General features: G+C 38.3%; 2 protein-coding genes across 3 annotated transcripts in view; both read right to left on the reverse strand.

Moving 5' to 3' along the window:
• Positions 1-2,170, reverse strand: part of ctnnbip1 (catenin, beta interacting protein 1) — a 33,654-nt gene extending 31,484 nt beyond the window's left edge. The window contains exon 1 of the mRNA XM_017708449.2: positions 2,031-2,170. The gene's annotated coding sequence lies outside the window, so the exon portion shown is untranslated. The remainder of the gene's footprint in view (positions 1-2,030) is intronic.
• Positions 2,171-6,323: 4,153 nt separating this feature from the next.
• The window catches only part of pik3cd (phosphatidylinositol-4,5-bisphosphate 3-kinase, catalytic subunit delta), a 30,644-nt gene continuing 20,948 nt past the window's right edge, over positions 6,324-16,019 (reverse strand). For both annotated transcript variants that reach the window (XM_017708460.2, XM_017708469.2), the window contains exons 20-23: positions 12,065-12,188; positions 11,599-11,744; positions 8,304-8,436; positions 6,324-8,071 (exon numbers count right to left, since the gene is read on the reverse strand). In XM_017708460.2, the coding sequence (XP_017563949.1) occupies positions 7,937-8,071; positions 8,304-8,436; positions 11,599-11,744; positions 12,065-12,188 (538 nt within the window). In that variant the 3' untranslated portion in view covers positions 6,324-7,936. The remainder of the gene's footprint in view (positions 8,072-8,303; positions 8,437-11,598; positions 11,745-12,064; positions 12,189-16,019) is intronic.

Here is a 16,019-nt window from a genome sequence, read left to right on the forward strand (position 1 = left end):
ATAATATACATTCACCAACCACTTTATTAGGTACACCTTGCTAGTAAAAGGTTGGACCCCCTTTTGCCTCCAGAACTGCCTTAATTCTTCGTGGCATACTTTCAACAAGGTGTTGGAAACATTCCTCAGAGATTTTGGTTGGTTATTTGAGTTACTGTTGCCTTTCTATCATCTCGTACCAGTCTGCCTATTCTCCTCTGACCTCTCACATCAACAAGGCATTTTCATCCACACAACTGCTGCTCACTGGATATTTTCTCTTTTTCGCACCATATTCTGTAAACCCTAGAGATGACTGCGCGTGAAAATCCCAGTAGATCAGCAGTTTCTGAAATACTCAGTATTTCAGAAACTGTTAATGAGGCAAAGGGTTCTTTCAGTGTACAAGGTTCTTTATTCAACCATTTCTTGGGGTTCTTCAAGAACCATCGTTTTTTAAGAGCGTATGGTGCACCATGGTTCTATATAGCATCTAAAAAGGGTTCTTCTATTGTTACAAGCTTGACATCACAACAATAGGAGATCCCTTCTGGTGCTATATAAAACCATGGTGCTACATACGCTCTTAAAAAACGATGGTATATCGTATATAAACGATATAGCACCAAAAAGGGTTCTTCTATCGTTACAAACTTGACATTATAACAACAGCAGAACCTTTTTGGTGCTATACAGAACCCTTTCAAAAAGGATCTATATGGAACAATATACAATAACACACCCTTTATCAATCTAAATATAATCAGTTCACCATGCAAAGAACCATATAAGCATGCAAATGGCTCTATATGGAACTCACTGCTCTATACAGAACCACTGCCCTCACTAAAGAACTCTTGAAGAACCATCTTTTTTAGGTGTGTAGAGGCATTGATGATGCCCACAATATTCTTACTATCGTGACATCACAATACTGATAACAACATTCATGATGCCCAGCCCTACTCAGGGGAATGTGCAGACCGAAGGACCAAGCTCACACAAGTGGCTCACTCTGCTCTGCCCAGTCAGCCCCAGAACCACCAGCACACTCCCCGAGAGAGCCCTAAAACGGGCAAGCTGCCCACCGCTATCAGATTCATAACAGAATGTGAAGTATACTGCAGGCTGACAGTTGCAGTACTGAGGCATGTTGTATTCATAATGAGTTAAGGGTGTGGAGAGCCAAAAATAGACCATCATCACCACTCAGGCACAATGTGGCAAGAGACTCAAAGTGTTACCCTGTGCTGTCAGAGTCTTGATCCACACAGAATGCTAAAACTTATGACTAAAATCACTGTAAAATCACTGCCCACCACACAGTCTCATTGTTGGAGCACTTGGGACTGCGAACATCTCGCCCTCTGGCACAAAACAAGGCTCTCTGGTGTGCAAGCAAATGTAAGACAAAGAGGGTTTCTTATAACAACTGATCACTCCAGGTATGCCTAATGTAATGCCTGCTGCGTCCAAGCCAGCCAAACAAAACAAAATCTGTTTTAAACAGGCTGGCAAATGTGAGCTGACGTTACAGGAGAGAAAAAAGCGCCTGTAATAAACGACTACGTGTATGAGAACAACACAGCTATGTGGACAAACAAAGGAGATAAAAAACACAGAAGTTAACAGGTAAAAACAGTGCCATTGTAAGCTCAGGTAGGCTCCAGTAGCAGCTAGCTGAGCTGTGGGCTAGCACAGGCTGGAGAGCCAGGAGCAGCTTCAGCCACTGCAGCCACCCAAACTCGCCCATATAAAGCCCTTTTTAAATAAAACACGGACCGACTGTGACAGCAGTGAAACCTTCACTTGTACGGCGAGAAACAAGCGTAGAGAGAAAACTTTAAAAGCCTGTGAGGAAGGGAAGAAAGTGTCATTTATAAGGCAGTTCTGTTCGCCGGGGTTTCTAACAAAGCCCTGAATGAAGTTCCCACAATCCAGGCGCTAAGGCTAACGCTAGCTAAAGCAGCTAATTTAAATGGAGGGAGAGCTAAGCCGGGGTAGTCGTTTTTTAAAAAGCTCACTCACACGCCTTCACTTCTCTCACTCACCTCTCCTGGTCCAGGGTTTTTCCTCTGTTTCTTTCGCCTGTGTTTTATTTGAATGTGGAGTTGTTTCTAAGGAAGCGTCCTGTTCCGGGGTCACATCCCGACAGTGTGGAGCTGCAGAGGGAGCAGAGTGGGCGGCTCAAACCGCCTCACCGCCAGAGGGCGCCAACTCAACGCATACTGAGGGGGAGGGCAGTACCAGCACTTACTCTCTTTCATAACGTATACATCAATCAGCCATAACATTAAAAACGATCTCTATGTTTGTGCGCTCATTGTCCACTTTATCAGCTCCACTTACCGTATAGGTGCACTTAGTACTTCTACAATTACAGACTGTAGTCCATCTGGTTCCCTGTATCCTAGGTTAGCCCTCTTTAACCCTGTTCTTCAATGATCAGGCCCCCCAAGGACCACCACAGAGCAGGTATGACTGGGGTGGTGGGTCATTCCTCAGCAATGCAGTAACACTGATGTGGTGGAGGTGGTGTTGTGCTGGTATGTGTGGATCAGACACAGCAGTGCTGCTGGAGTTTTTAAACACTGTGTCCACTCACTGTCCACTCTATTAGACACTCCTACCTTGCTGGTCCACCTTGTAGATGTAAAATCAGACGTGACAGCTCACCTATTGCTGCACAGTTTGTGTTGGTCGATCTCTAGTCTTTCATCAGTGGTCACCGGACGCTGCCCACTGGACGCTGTTGGCTGGATATTGTTGGTTGATGGACTATTCTCAGTCCAGCAGTGATATTGAAGTGTTTAAAAACTCCCAAATTTGGTGAAATGGTTTTAATGTTATGGCTGATTGGTGTATGCTGGATACATGTCCAACAGACGAGGCAACATAGACCAATTAAAGAGGAATTACACAGAATTTTCAAAATGTCTGCATGATTACCATGTAAACAACATTGTTTAGAGTGGTTTGATGTTAAATATGTCGTTCTAGACAAAACAGATTTTTTCACAGCTGTGGTAACATGTCCAAGGCTCTGTGATTGCATGAAATGGGTATGAATACACAATGCCCTTGAACTTGCATTAGAATAGTTCTAAGATAGCATTTTAGTTCAAAATGTAATTTTTAAAACCCATTTATGGTGAAGGGGTGTGTGCATGGCGTTATAAGGCAAAATAGTTTCCAAAACTTTCTTTTCCAGATTTACCACTTTATCATTTTCAACATCAAGACTCAGGAGACGTGTTGTTTCACTGGTTGCTTTGGAAAATAAATAAAATGATTATATGTGTATTGTAAACATTACGGCCCTGGTTCCGATCACTACCACTGTAAAGAAATTCAAGTCCGTGAGAATGAGCCAATTCACCACTGAAAAATTAGCACCAAAAAATTATATATATATATATATATATATATGAGACAAGTTAAACAATTTGAGAGCAGGTTCAAATTTCAGAAGCTTTAAAGAATTGTAAAAAAAAAAAAGAATTCCTTAAAATCTGCATCTATGAATGAAGAATTTTGTTGGAATTAAACATTCAATATTAAATATTCTGAAAAATTGTCCTTATTGTTTACAATGAGAATTCTCAATTGAATATTATTGTATTGCAGTATTGCAATCCAAATTGAAATTTAATTGAAAACTTGTATCTCATATTGGGGGAGCCGTGTAGAAAGCACAGCACTTTTTATAGAAGAAATATGGACAAATTAACATAATCTTAAATAAGACTGTCATGTGTAGAATTAGGCTGCACATCCACTGTGGTCAATGACTATCTGTCTGTGTTGTGTCTGTGGCTCACCAGGTCCTGGGTATTTTCTCTGATAATGCTCTGCCTACAGTCTGGACATTTTCAGTTGTAGCGCTGCTTATTTTAGCAAGTTACTGCCCTCAGTCTTGCTCTCAGTAAATTAAACACCTACTCAGTGGAGTCCAGTTCAGGTCATTTTCACGGACAGTCAAGAACACTCTGGCCATGAAAATCTATGAGGTTTTTTAGCAGTATGTCTGACAGAGATTCAAGGCAAAGCGATTTCCAGGGTTTTTTGTGGGATCTGAGCATTTGAAGGAATGATTCAAGAAAAAAAAAAGATAAATTTGCAGAATTTTCCACTTACCCCAGACATGGTCAATCAGCTGAGACACGTTTGGAGCTCAAATTTTGCTTCTTTAGTTTAAAACTGTGTGGCGAGGCTAACATTGCTAACAAACACTAGAACTCAGTAGTCACCCAGTCTTGTGGCCTGATCAGACTGCATCCAAGTCTTCATTAAGGTCACGCAGACTTGTCGATGTGGTTTAGGACACAGTTTGACAGTATAAGTATGAAAATGAACAAACCAGTTCAGGAGTAGCCGTGCTGACATAGAATCAGTGTTTCTGACAATGACCATCATAAATAGGGAGGAATCTGATCCAAGATCAGCAGGGTGATTGCCTGAAATGGCTGCCTTTAGTGGTGAAGTGTTCATTTTTAGAGCTCACAATAAGTCATACTGTGTCCTAAACCACATCAACAAGTCTGCGTAATCTTAATGAAGGTGGTTTTTGCAGACTGAGGGATGTTTTGGTGATTTTACAGAACCAATTTGGGCAATTTGAGTGATTATTGAGTTCTAGTGTTTGTTAATGTTAGCTCATCGCTCCAGCTCTAAACTAAAGAAGCAAAATTTGGGCTCAAAACAAGCAGCTTAGAAAATGGATGGATGGATGGATGGATGGACATTCTTTTCTGATTGACCACGTCTGGCGTGGGGAAATTGTGGGAAATTGGTTACATGAGATTTTTCACCAAACTATTCTTTTAAAATGCTAGCAGCTAAATACACCCTGGTATCTGCTAACACATCAGCATGTTTTCATGTTGGCCTGCTTTTTTAGTTCATGTGAAGAGGCAACAGACACATTTAGTATAGCCCTTGGGCCGGTGTTGTATCCGATTCAGTTCCCTCTCAAATGCGCACGCGCATTCAATTAACAAATATGCTACGGAAAGTGAAATAGCTTAAAAATGTTAGTACTGCAGTTGTATTCACCCAATCACAGATGAACAAAAAAGTCTTTATCAGTTTGATGGTTTACTCTTTACTCAAACTGAAAATAATAGTTTTCACAGAAATGATATTATGCCGTGTTATCTTGAGTGTATTTATATTGGGGATTGGGTGAAAACAGGTGGCCATTCAATCTTTTTTGAACCTTTTCACTTTCCGTAGTTTCAGTGTTGCTTGGCATCGTTTTCTGTGATGTGCACGCCGAGGACCTGATTTGTCAAAGGGAATGGGATTTTGACGGGGAACTGAATCGTATAAAACACCTGGATTTACGAAAAACTTTCTTAAGAAAAGAACATGAGAAGGTTCTTAAGACAAAAACTAAGAAGTTCATAGGAATGTTCTTAAATGCAGTTCTCAAATTTCTGTATCAAAAATGACTCATCAATAATTATCAAAAGTTATTCTTATCAATAATTATTTTAATTATTTTCTTTTCTTCAGTGTTTTCTTATCTAGGCTACATTGCATTTTACCCCATACTATAAATGACAATGAATTTTTTCTTAATACCCCTTTGTGAATCTGGCACCTTATCCAGAGCAACTTACAATTTAATCATACGACAGTGATGGCTGAATGTAGCATAGGAATCTTGCCCGAGAACTAATGGCTTGAAATATAATTAACTTTAGACCTTTTCTATGCTTTTTTTTGCATGAGCTCATTATACTGACCAAAAAAAACCATCTGAGCAGTGAACCATCTCCTGAAATGCATAAGAAGGGCTGTGGTTCTTTTATAAAACTGACGTTCTGTACAGTGGTGTAACTATGATGATATAGCCCCCAAAATGGGCCCTCAAACAAAAATCACTTACATAATACAAAAGACAATGTAATTTGCTTGGTTAATGGCTGTTGTTTTGTCTGATACTCTTAAGGCATACCACTCCACCCATAGCATCTAATATTAATGTAAATGTTTACATTACACTACCTAAGATTTTAAAATGATAAATACTGATCATATTATATCAAGGATCTGAAAATAGTTACCGGTTGAGATGCATTATGAGTAATAGATAAATAGAGGAGATAAATCAGGTCTGTCTGTGTAGTGTTGATGAAGTTCACTGATATATTAAATAACTGGATGTTTCTAGGAGTCATGAGGCTATAGTTGTGTCAGTATCTATAAGTCAGTATCTAATACATTCAAAATTATTTTTGAAAAAATGAAGCATTCTTTTATAATATAGTCAGGCTGTGGCCCAAGTACACCAGTGTTAGTGTATTACATAGAAAGGGGACTTACGAAACACCACACACTTGATGAATCAAGAAAGTTTGTCTGGATTTCTTTATGACATTCAAAGCATTTGTTTAGCAAACTATGCGCTGTACATAGAGCATCACCTTGCACGCAAGGATTGCACAGAGAATGCCACACTTGTTAAAAAAAACAAACAAACAAAAAGAAAACCTTAGGCACATCCTAAAGGCGTAACTGACCTTCTCTGGACCTCTGAAGAGAACTGCAAAAGAAGTTGAGGGTGCAGTGATTGCTACGTAGGCGGAAAATCATTTTCACATTTGTAACTGTTACACACTTGTAACAATTTGTAATATTCCCTCAGTTTTGGCTACCAGAGTTCTTAGCACAAAGAAAGTGATTAGGTTCATAAGAATCATATTAATATAGTTCACTCAAAACGTCCTTCGTTCCCAATCTCAATCTTTCTTTGATTGCTGAATTAACTCCCCCGACGTACTCCACCAAATCCAAACTGCAGAAAGTACCCAAAGTGGCGAACACTGAGTGGCATTCATGAAAAGCATTGGCTTCATCCTTAAAAAAAAAGCAAGATTTACAACAAAAATACCAAATATCCACATCTGCACTTAAATATTGAGAAAAAGACCAGGACTGTCCAATCTAAGACAAGCTCACTGTAAAACAGCAGTAACCCAAAGTGTTTGAGTGCAGTTACTCTTGAACATAGGCACATATTGTTTACAACTGCAACTGTTAAAAAAACAAAAACAAACAAATCTTGAAAATAACAAGACAAATTCAGTATTTCAACTTGCCCTGAAGTTTACCAAAGAGGTAGATCAATTAAACTGATCCGTTTTCATGGAGTGCACACATCCTCAGTGAAGCGTGGAACAGCGCAGGCCAACGCTGGCGTGGACAGCAGGCCCTAAAGTGTCCAGCTCCTAATAAAAGCCATGTATTTCATTTCACAGGCCAAGCACATCCAACAAATAAAGAAGGTTCACTTCTGCTTTGCCATGACAAAAAACATAATTTCATCTGCACAATTATGAATAATCTCATGAATTTCCCTTTGTACATATAATTAAAAATTATAATCCAAAATACTGCTCAAAACTTTAAATACCAAATTCAAGACACAAAAAAGAAATATTTACAACCAAAACTTTCAAGTACAAATATAGATAAAGTAAACGTTTAAAAATGAATGTAAACTATACGAAACACAGAACGTGTTTCTTTCTTCTGGCCAGTAGTCAATCTTCTCTGTACAACTAGAAGTCATAAATACATAAATGCTTTTAGATCACGATATTTCAGAGCATTTCCCAGTGCCTCGAACAGTAATAAAGCATCAGGTCAGTAACAGCATTTAAATTAGTGGCAAACCAATGATTACATTTGTTAAATTTGTGGCTTGTTTTGTTTTTGGATCTATTTTCCAATGTTTTTCCACACAAACTATTAAATTCATAAATACATAATACATTTTACAGGCATAATCCTTCACCGAGCAGATTGTGAAGACGTTTACCATAAAACAAGGCAAACTAAAAAGACAGGCAGAACAATTTCCACTCTTCTAGAAGCTGCTTCATTTCAAATCCTGGCTTAGAAACGACTCCTGCTGATTCGTAGAAGCTTCTCCTGGACTTGCCACCGTTCATCTGTTGTCTTTGGCAAAAGTGTGTACCATCCAGTTAACCTTGGTCTTCCAGCTTTCTCGGAGAGCTTCGTTGAACTTCACTTTAAAGTTCTTCAGTGCCTCCTCCTCAGATTTGCCCAGTGCTAAGGAGTCCTTAAGGAACGGGGGAAAAAATGTGTCAGTTCCAGCAATGTTACCATTTAATCACCACACCAAGGCAACTTATTCACGTCACCATCTGTTTCTCATGATGCCAGACCAAACTTTCAGATTAATCATCTCTCCTGAAGGTCTGTTCTCCTGTACATCTTGCAGTAGGTAGCCGTGGAGATTTCTTTCTATATGTTGGTATGTACTGTGCTTCTTTAACTGAAGTGGCTCTTACCTTTAGGTACTGAATGTCTTTGGAGGAACTGAGCTCAGGAAGCCCTGCAGCTCTCATCAAGGCAAACAGGTTCACGAAGAGAGTTCCATTCCGACAAAGGATCTTATAGGCTTGTTCACAGCATTCACGAAATCTGTAGAACACATGCAAGATGTTTTTTTTTTAACTTATGAACATAATACATACAGTAAACTATATATATATATGTATAAAAACTGGAACGGTGGCAAACAAGCCTGTACAAGGACACAAGTTTATCTTGCCACTACGCACAGTGAGGAGGATGGTAAGAGAAGTAACAAGTTCTCCAAAGCTCACTGTTAGAGAATTGCATCAAAGAGTAGCATCTTGGGGTTAAAAAGTCTCCATAACAACCATCAGGCGCTATCTACATGCCAACAAGCTGTTTGGGAGGCACGGAAAAAGCCTTTTCTCACTTACAAGCATAAACGTCAACGTCTGGAGTTCGCTAAGCAGCACTTGGACTTCAACTGGGACTGTGTGCTTTGGTCAGATGAGACCAAGATAGAACTTTCTAGCAACAAACACTAAGTGTGTCTGGTGTAGCATAAAAGATGAGTATGCGGAAAAGCACCTCATACCCACTGTGAAGTATGGGGGAGGAGCAGAGATGCTGTGGGCCTGTTGCTCTTCCAAAGGCCCCGGGAACCTTGTTAGGGTGCATGGCATCATGAACTCTTTGAAATACCGGGACATTTTAAATGAAAATCTGGTGGCCTGAAAACTGAAGATGGGTCATCACTGGGTCTTTCAGCAAGATAATGACCTTAAACATGTGGCCAAATCTACACAAAAATGGTTCACCAGACACAAAATCAAGCTCCTCCCATGGCCATCTCAGTCTCCAGACCTCAACCCAATTGAAAACCTGTGGGGAGGATTCTGGACGATTTAGAGAGATTGTGTGAAGAGGAAAGGTTGAAGATCCCTCTCTCTGTATTCTCCCCCATCTTGTGAAATGTTCTAGGAGAAGATTAAGTACTGTCTTGTTGGCAAAACGGGGTTGTACAAAGTATTAACATCGGGGTGCCAATAATTGTGGCACAGATTATTTAATGTAAAAGAATTATTTCTTAATGTGGGATTTTTTTCAGACTGAATAAATGCACTTGAATTAAAGGTTGGATTTTCCTTTTTTTTGCATTGTTGTCCTATATTATTAAAAAAATAATATTAGAAGCCTAAGAACACATCTTTACGAGGGGTGCCAATAATTGTGGAGGGCGCTGTGTGTGTGTGTGTGTGTGTGTGTGTGTGTGTGTGTGTGTGTATATATATATATGTATGTATGTATGTATATAAAGAAAAATATAGTGTGTGTATGTGTATATATATATATATATATATATATATATATATATATATACACACACACATACATACATACATACATACATACATACATACACACACAGTGAGTGTGTATGTGTGATTTTATACACACACACACACACACACACACACATTATATATATATATATATATATATATATAAAAGCTATACCTTTATGTAAATGAGCTACTATATATGCATATATGCACTGAGTGTGCAATAACTGATGGGTCAAGCTTAAATACATTTTTTGATGTGTTTTGTGTCTTTATCTTTGTGAAAGATCCACCCATGGCCGAGTTTCAACCTTCTGACAGAGATATAGGATCCACAATTAGAATACTTACTTTGAATGTAGCACTTTATTTGATTCATGTTATTTAATTAGACAAATTATTTTTTATTTAAGAATTTAAAATGCCAGTTTGGCCCATTAAAGAGCAAATATTACTGTTTACGTTGCAACTTTGGCCAACAGAAAGAACAGAAAATGTGCTAGTGTGTTTCATGTGTTCATTTATGCCACACAGTTGGGAGTTTTGGTTTTAAAAATGCTAATAAAAGTAGTTACTACTAATACTGTGTATAATATAGAATTATATATAATTATAATTATATTATATTATATATAGTAGGTATATAATAATAATAATAATAAAAAAAATTTATTTACATAGCTTTTCATTTTAGCTACAAAATCTCAGATTGCTTTACATAAGAAAGAGTTCATAACATGTACCTTAAAGTTCAAATGAAATTATTATGAATTCTTAAATATGTCAATTATACACTACAGAACAATTATAGGCTTATAATGGAAGTAAGCTTCAGTTTGTACATTGACATTATGTTAAATGGTTCTCGTGTGGAAGTGGGGAACTACTACAAAGACTAAACCACTTTTGATGATTCTTGAATTTTCAGGGGAAGTGATCTGGTAGAGGGAACAGAGATCTGGTAGAAGGCACTGCAGATATGCTGCATTAATCACATATATTAAAACTGCACTTTTCTGCTTTTAGCCTCTTTACAATACAAGCATCCTAGTGATAGTGGACATGATGGTATTGGCAATGCCAATATGGTGAGCCATTAGCAGGAAAGGAGAGGGAATGCCACCGCAGACCATTTGTCTCTCACTGTCTTCACCATCGTGAAGGGCACACAGCAGGATGCCAAAAGGGACATGAAGCTTTAACTAATGCATGTATTCTGCTTTTCTACTTCAGTTGTTATGACATCCAGAAACAAAGTCACAGATCAGCATAATGGTGCACAAACTGATATCTCAGTAATATATATTTCCCTTTACTGAATAAAATGTATCCCCAAAATTCCAGTTATACCACAAGCCTTATACTACAAGCATTGTGAAAACATGCCCAAATCATCACATACTTCAAATCACATCTCACCAAGTGATCTCAAATAGACCTCTTGATGTCTGATACTGTATGACATGCTGTTATATATAAAAACCTATGTTGCATAGCAACAGTTTGAGGAATGCTTGTGATAATGTAAATTCAAAAGGTTATAAGCCAGCATTACCCTTTATCTACAGTGGTATGATGTTTGGTTGACAGACTGGAGGACATTTTTTGCTTTAAGGAAACGGTTTAGCAAAAATTTTTAATGTACAGTTTTCCCCTAACCACAAATACAGTGAGTCATTCAACCAAGACATACTTGGTGTCCAGATTTTGATTCTTGAGTTTGGCACTGGAGCCACAAGGCTAACGTTGCTAACAAACACCAGTAGTCAACAAACTCTTTTCCATTAATATATCCTTAAAACATCTTTTGACCTGATAAAATCTTCCAACCCAAAGAGAAAATGTAATGACAATTCAGTGATGCATCTGAGGCTGAAACTAAACAGCCAGTATATCTAAACATGTATTGGGAGTGAAACATTTAATGGTAGGTTCGTGTACTGACCGTTCAAACTTCTCACTGTTGTTGGTCCGTCCTTGCTGAATTACATGGACAAAGTCGTATGTCAGAATGAAAGGCACACGTTCTCTGTTGATTCCAAACTTCGCCTTGAAGTTCCCCAGAAAATGCCCAAAATCTATATGGAATAACTGCAGAAGCCAGAAATTCAATTTAAAGGACAGAAAAACATCCCAACAGTTAGAACAAAAGAATGAATGTACTATATACACAGTATATAAGCACTAGCTTCTAGGAACTCCTGGGAAGACTTACACTAGCATGACTGATACTACAAGGTACATCTCCGAAAGTTGGTGACCTATGCATAAAAAAATGCTTTTCCACCCTACTAATCTATTCACAGAATTCTGCACTCTTGTGCCTCCTGGTGGTGAGCAGTATTACTGCAGAAGCCTGTTATTTTGACAAATTTGTCCCAACTACTGTTGTTTGAGTATTTTCTTCCTACCTGGCCATTCTCCCTGATCATGATGTTGTCACTGTGGCGATCTCCAATACCCAGAACATATGTAGCTACACAGTAGCCTGCACAGGACAGCGTGAACTCCTCAATGGCCTGGTCCAGTTTATCCCTGTTTTTGAAAAGGAGATCATTTTGAAAAGGATTGATTTTTTCATTTCATTTTAAACTAGTCAAATACTACTACTGTCGTTTTCTGTTGTTTTTCTCTTGTTTTTCTGTCAATGTGTCTTACATGCACACATGCAAACAGACAAACACACTCATATGCATAGACTCAGATGCTGAGTCACAGGAAGTTCTCTTTGACTTATCATTTTCACAGGGAGCTGTGGTTCAATCTTTTTATTATAAGCGACGAGTTCATGGCTCACTTCTTTTAAAGGGCCCGTATCAAAGACAGGCATATTTCTCTCTTTTTCAGATAAGAGTCTGATATAGTACGTACACTGTTAAAGTCTGAAAAATGTAGCGTTCACTTGTAAAAACAGCTTCAAAAATAGCTTGAATTCACTGATTTTTTGATGTCATAACGAGTATTTACATACATCTGCTTATTTCCTATATATCTATATCTATACATAGGTGTATAAAACCAAGAACCTAGGCATGCAGACTCCTTCTACAAACATATGTGAAAGAATGGGTCGCTCTCAGGAGCTCAGTGAATTCCTGCATGGTGCTGTGATAGAATGCCACCTGTGCAACAAGTCCAGTCGTGAAATTTCTGTGGATGCTGAGGCGCAGAGGTCACTAACTTTCTGCAGAGTCAATCGGTACAGATCTCCAGATGTCATGTGGCCTTCAGATTAGCTTAAGAACAGTGTATAGAGAGCTTCATGGAATGAACTTCCATGGCGAAGGAGCTGCATCCAAGCCTTAATGCAAATGCAGTGCAGTGGTGTAAAGCACCGCCACTGGACTCTATAGCAGTGGAGACTTGTCCTCTGGAGTGACAAATCACGCTTCTCCGCCTGGCAATGCAATGGACGAGTCTGGATTTGGCGGTTGCCAGGAGAACGGTACTTGTCTGACTGCATTGTGCCAAGTGTAAAGTTTGGTGGAGGGGGGATTATGGTGTGATGTTGTTTTTCAGGAGTTGGGTTCGCCCCCTTTAGTTCCAGTTCCACACTCCTAACCCTTGTGGAAAGCCTTCCCAGAAGTGTTGAAGCTGTTATAGCTGCAAAGGGTGGGCCGACATCATATTAAACCCTATGGACTAAGAATGGGATGTCACTTAATTTATATGCATGTGAAGGCAGACGAGCGGATACTTTTGGCAATATAGAGAGTGTGTGTGTGTGGGTGCTTTTATATATATATATATATATATATATATATATATATATATATATATATATATATATATATATATATATATATATATATATAGACTCTTGCGTGTGTGTGTGTGTGTGTATATGTATATATATATATATATATATATATATATATATATACACACACACACACACACACATATACACACACTCACATACATATATACACACACACACACACACACATATATATATATATATATATATATATATAGACTCTTGCGTGTGTATATATATATATATATATATATATATATACATACACATACATACATATACATATACATATATACACACACGCAAGAGTCTTAAGGGTAAAGAAGTAATTAAATGGTGATGATAAATAATGACTATTTTTGGCAGGAGAAAAATATAGCACACGGACCCTTTAAAAACACAATGTAATAAAATTGCAGGTTAATATTTAATGAGTCTTCCTGCTGCGCTACATTCCTCACACTGCAACCTTCACATTCACTACTGGATAGATACACACTGACTGCAGAAAACGCTACAGCAGTCAAAAACATACTTTCATGTGCCTTTGCCTGCTGCACTTGGACACTGCAAAAAGCATCCAAAACAACCACTGGTTACACATAACAGCTGTGCAAGGATTTGAAATATTTAGCACTTCTCCTGAAGCATATTTCTTCTCAGCCCACAGACAAATGCATGATAAATAATAGATAATGCTTAACAAAGACACATTTGCGTGTAATCAACAGCTCTTTAGCGTGCCTCGCTCTAAAACTCACGTGCCTCACACTTCTGCATTTGTAGCAAGCATGAGCCTAGTGTTTATCACATCAGCCACGTCTCCTGGGAGTGGACTGGATACTTCTGCGATGGGAATAAGGCTCCTGTTTCATAGGAGCAATCAATGGCCTTCCCGTCCAACATCAAGTACCAACAGGAAAAACAATATAATGCAGCTCATCTGTGCAATTCAACAAAGTTTGGAAAATGTTTTGCATATTTAATAAGCGCAGCCCAATGCTTGTAGCATATAATTGCTGCAATATCTTTTTTTTAAGGAGAACAACATGCACATGTTAAAGGGCAATTCCACTGATTTCGTTTTAAAACTTGCCTTAATTAAATGGTTAAGATGTAAACAGAGTCTTTCAGCATTGATGCTAAATGCTTCATTCTAGAAAAACTCAGTCAGTATTGTCCACAGTGGTTGTGATATGTGGCCTAATGCCTCAGACATCGTTTTACAATAGTTTTACTAAAACGTGCTTTTTAACATTTCTTCTCAGCAAAGAGGCATTTGCAGGTCATTGTGAGGCAAAATAGTCTCCATAGAAAACTTTATGAACTTTTATTCATATTTACTTCTCTTACCATCATCGACATTGTCATTATTATTGTTATTATACACATGATGACCTCTGGTTTGTCTCATTACCACTGTAAATCTGCTTCAGCATATTTCGCTACGGTGCACGATTTCACTTGAAACCACTCTGAATGACTTTGTTTACATCTCAACAATAGAATTATGTCAACATGGTGAAAAATGAGTGGAATACCCTTTTAATGTAACCAGGTTTTATTCTAACTAGCTCTGAGCCATTGCTATTGGTCTATTCATCATGAAATGTTCTTGTCTTAATGACTGCGTTCTAGAGTTTAGCCCTCTAGAAAATGTTGAGGTCAGTTTATCCAGTTTGTCAACATTTCGTTCTGAAATATTACTTTCTTTTTAAGTGAAAATGTTTGAGGAAAGAAGCCTCATTAGCATATCTGCAAAAGGCCCCCGTAGGCAATTTTCATTATAAACTCAGCAGTTACATAAACATGGACACTAATAATTTGACATTAGTTTTCATTATATCATTATGTAATTAAGATCATGATGGTATATATTACATTAATAACCAAACAAAGTAATTACCCCCATATAAATCCTACATGCTTCACCCTTTACAATCATGACATTGACACAATTTTCATTTTTGTGCTATAACAACAAAATGGGCTGCTGTTTTTTATTTTTTCCACCTGATATTCTGATTTTTCCACCTACTGTGTTGGTTTATGATCATTTGCAAATGTGGCTTTGCTCAACAGTAATGGAACCTGTTTAACTGGCAGGAGGATCTTTTTCCCCCATCTTTACTACTACATGTGCATGTGCACGTACAATGAAATGGCAGTCCATGCCCATTCACTGTAACAATGAGAAGTGAACTGTCTGCTTCATAAATGATAAGAAATCAGAGAATGATAAATGATAAAAAGAAATTACCACAGAGCTCAGCACAGTTTCTCCCAAACCGCTGAGGCTGGGGTTTAACACTGTGTCTATCACCACCGGGACTTTTAGAGCCAGTCTGATCACCACAGGCTTCCTGAGCAAGTCATACTGAAATATTGGAACCAATAAACCCAGAAAACTGCAGTGTTAGGGTGCAAAACCACCTTTCTGTGCTCAAACTTACAGGGGTCATCAGTGTCAGTCCTGAAGGGCTGGAGTCACAGTTTGGTGACTTTCCTACTAAAGCTGGTGATTAACTAATGAGGCAAATGAGGTGTTTCTGAGCACAGAAATCAAACCAAGCTGTCCTGGGCTAAGGACCCTGGCCATGCTCACA

Source organism: Pygocentrus nattereri, chromosome 9 (assembly GCF_015220715.1).
Source record: "Pygocentrus nattereri isolate fPygNat1 chromosome 9, fPygNat1.pri, whole genome shotgun sequence".
Lineage (NCBI taxonomy): Eukaryota > Metazoa > Chordata > Actinopteri > Characiformes > Serrasalmidae > Pygocentrus > Pygocentrus nattereri.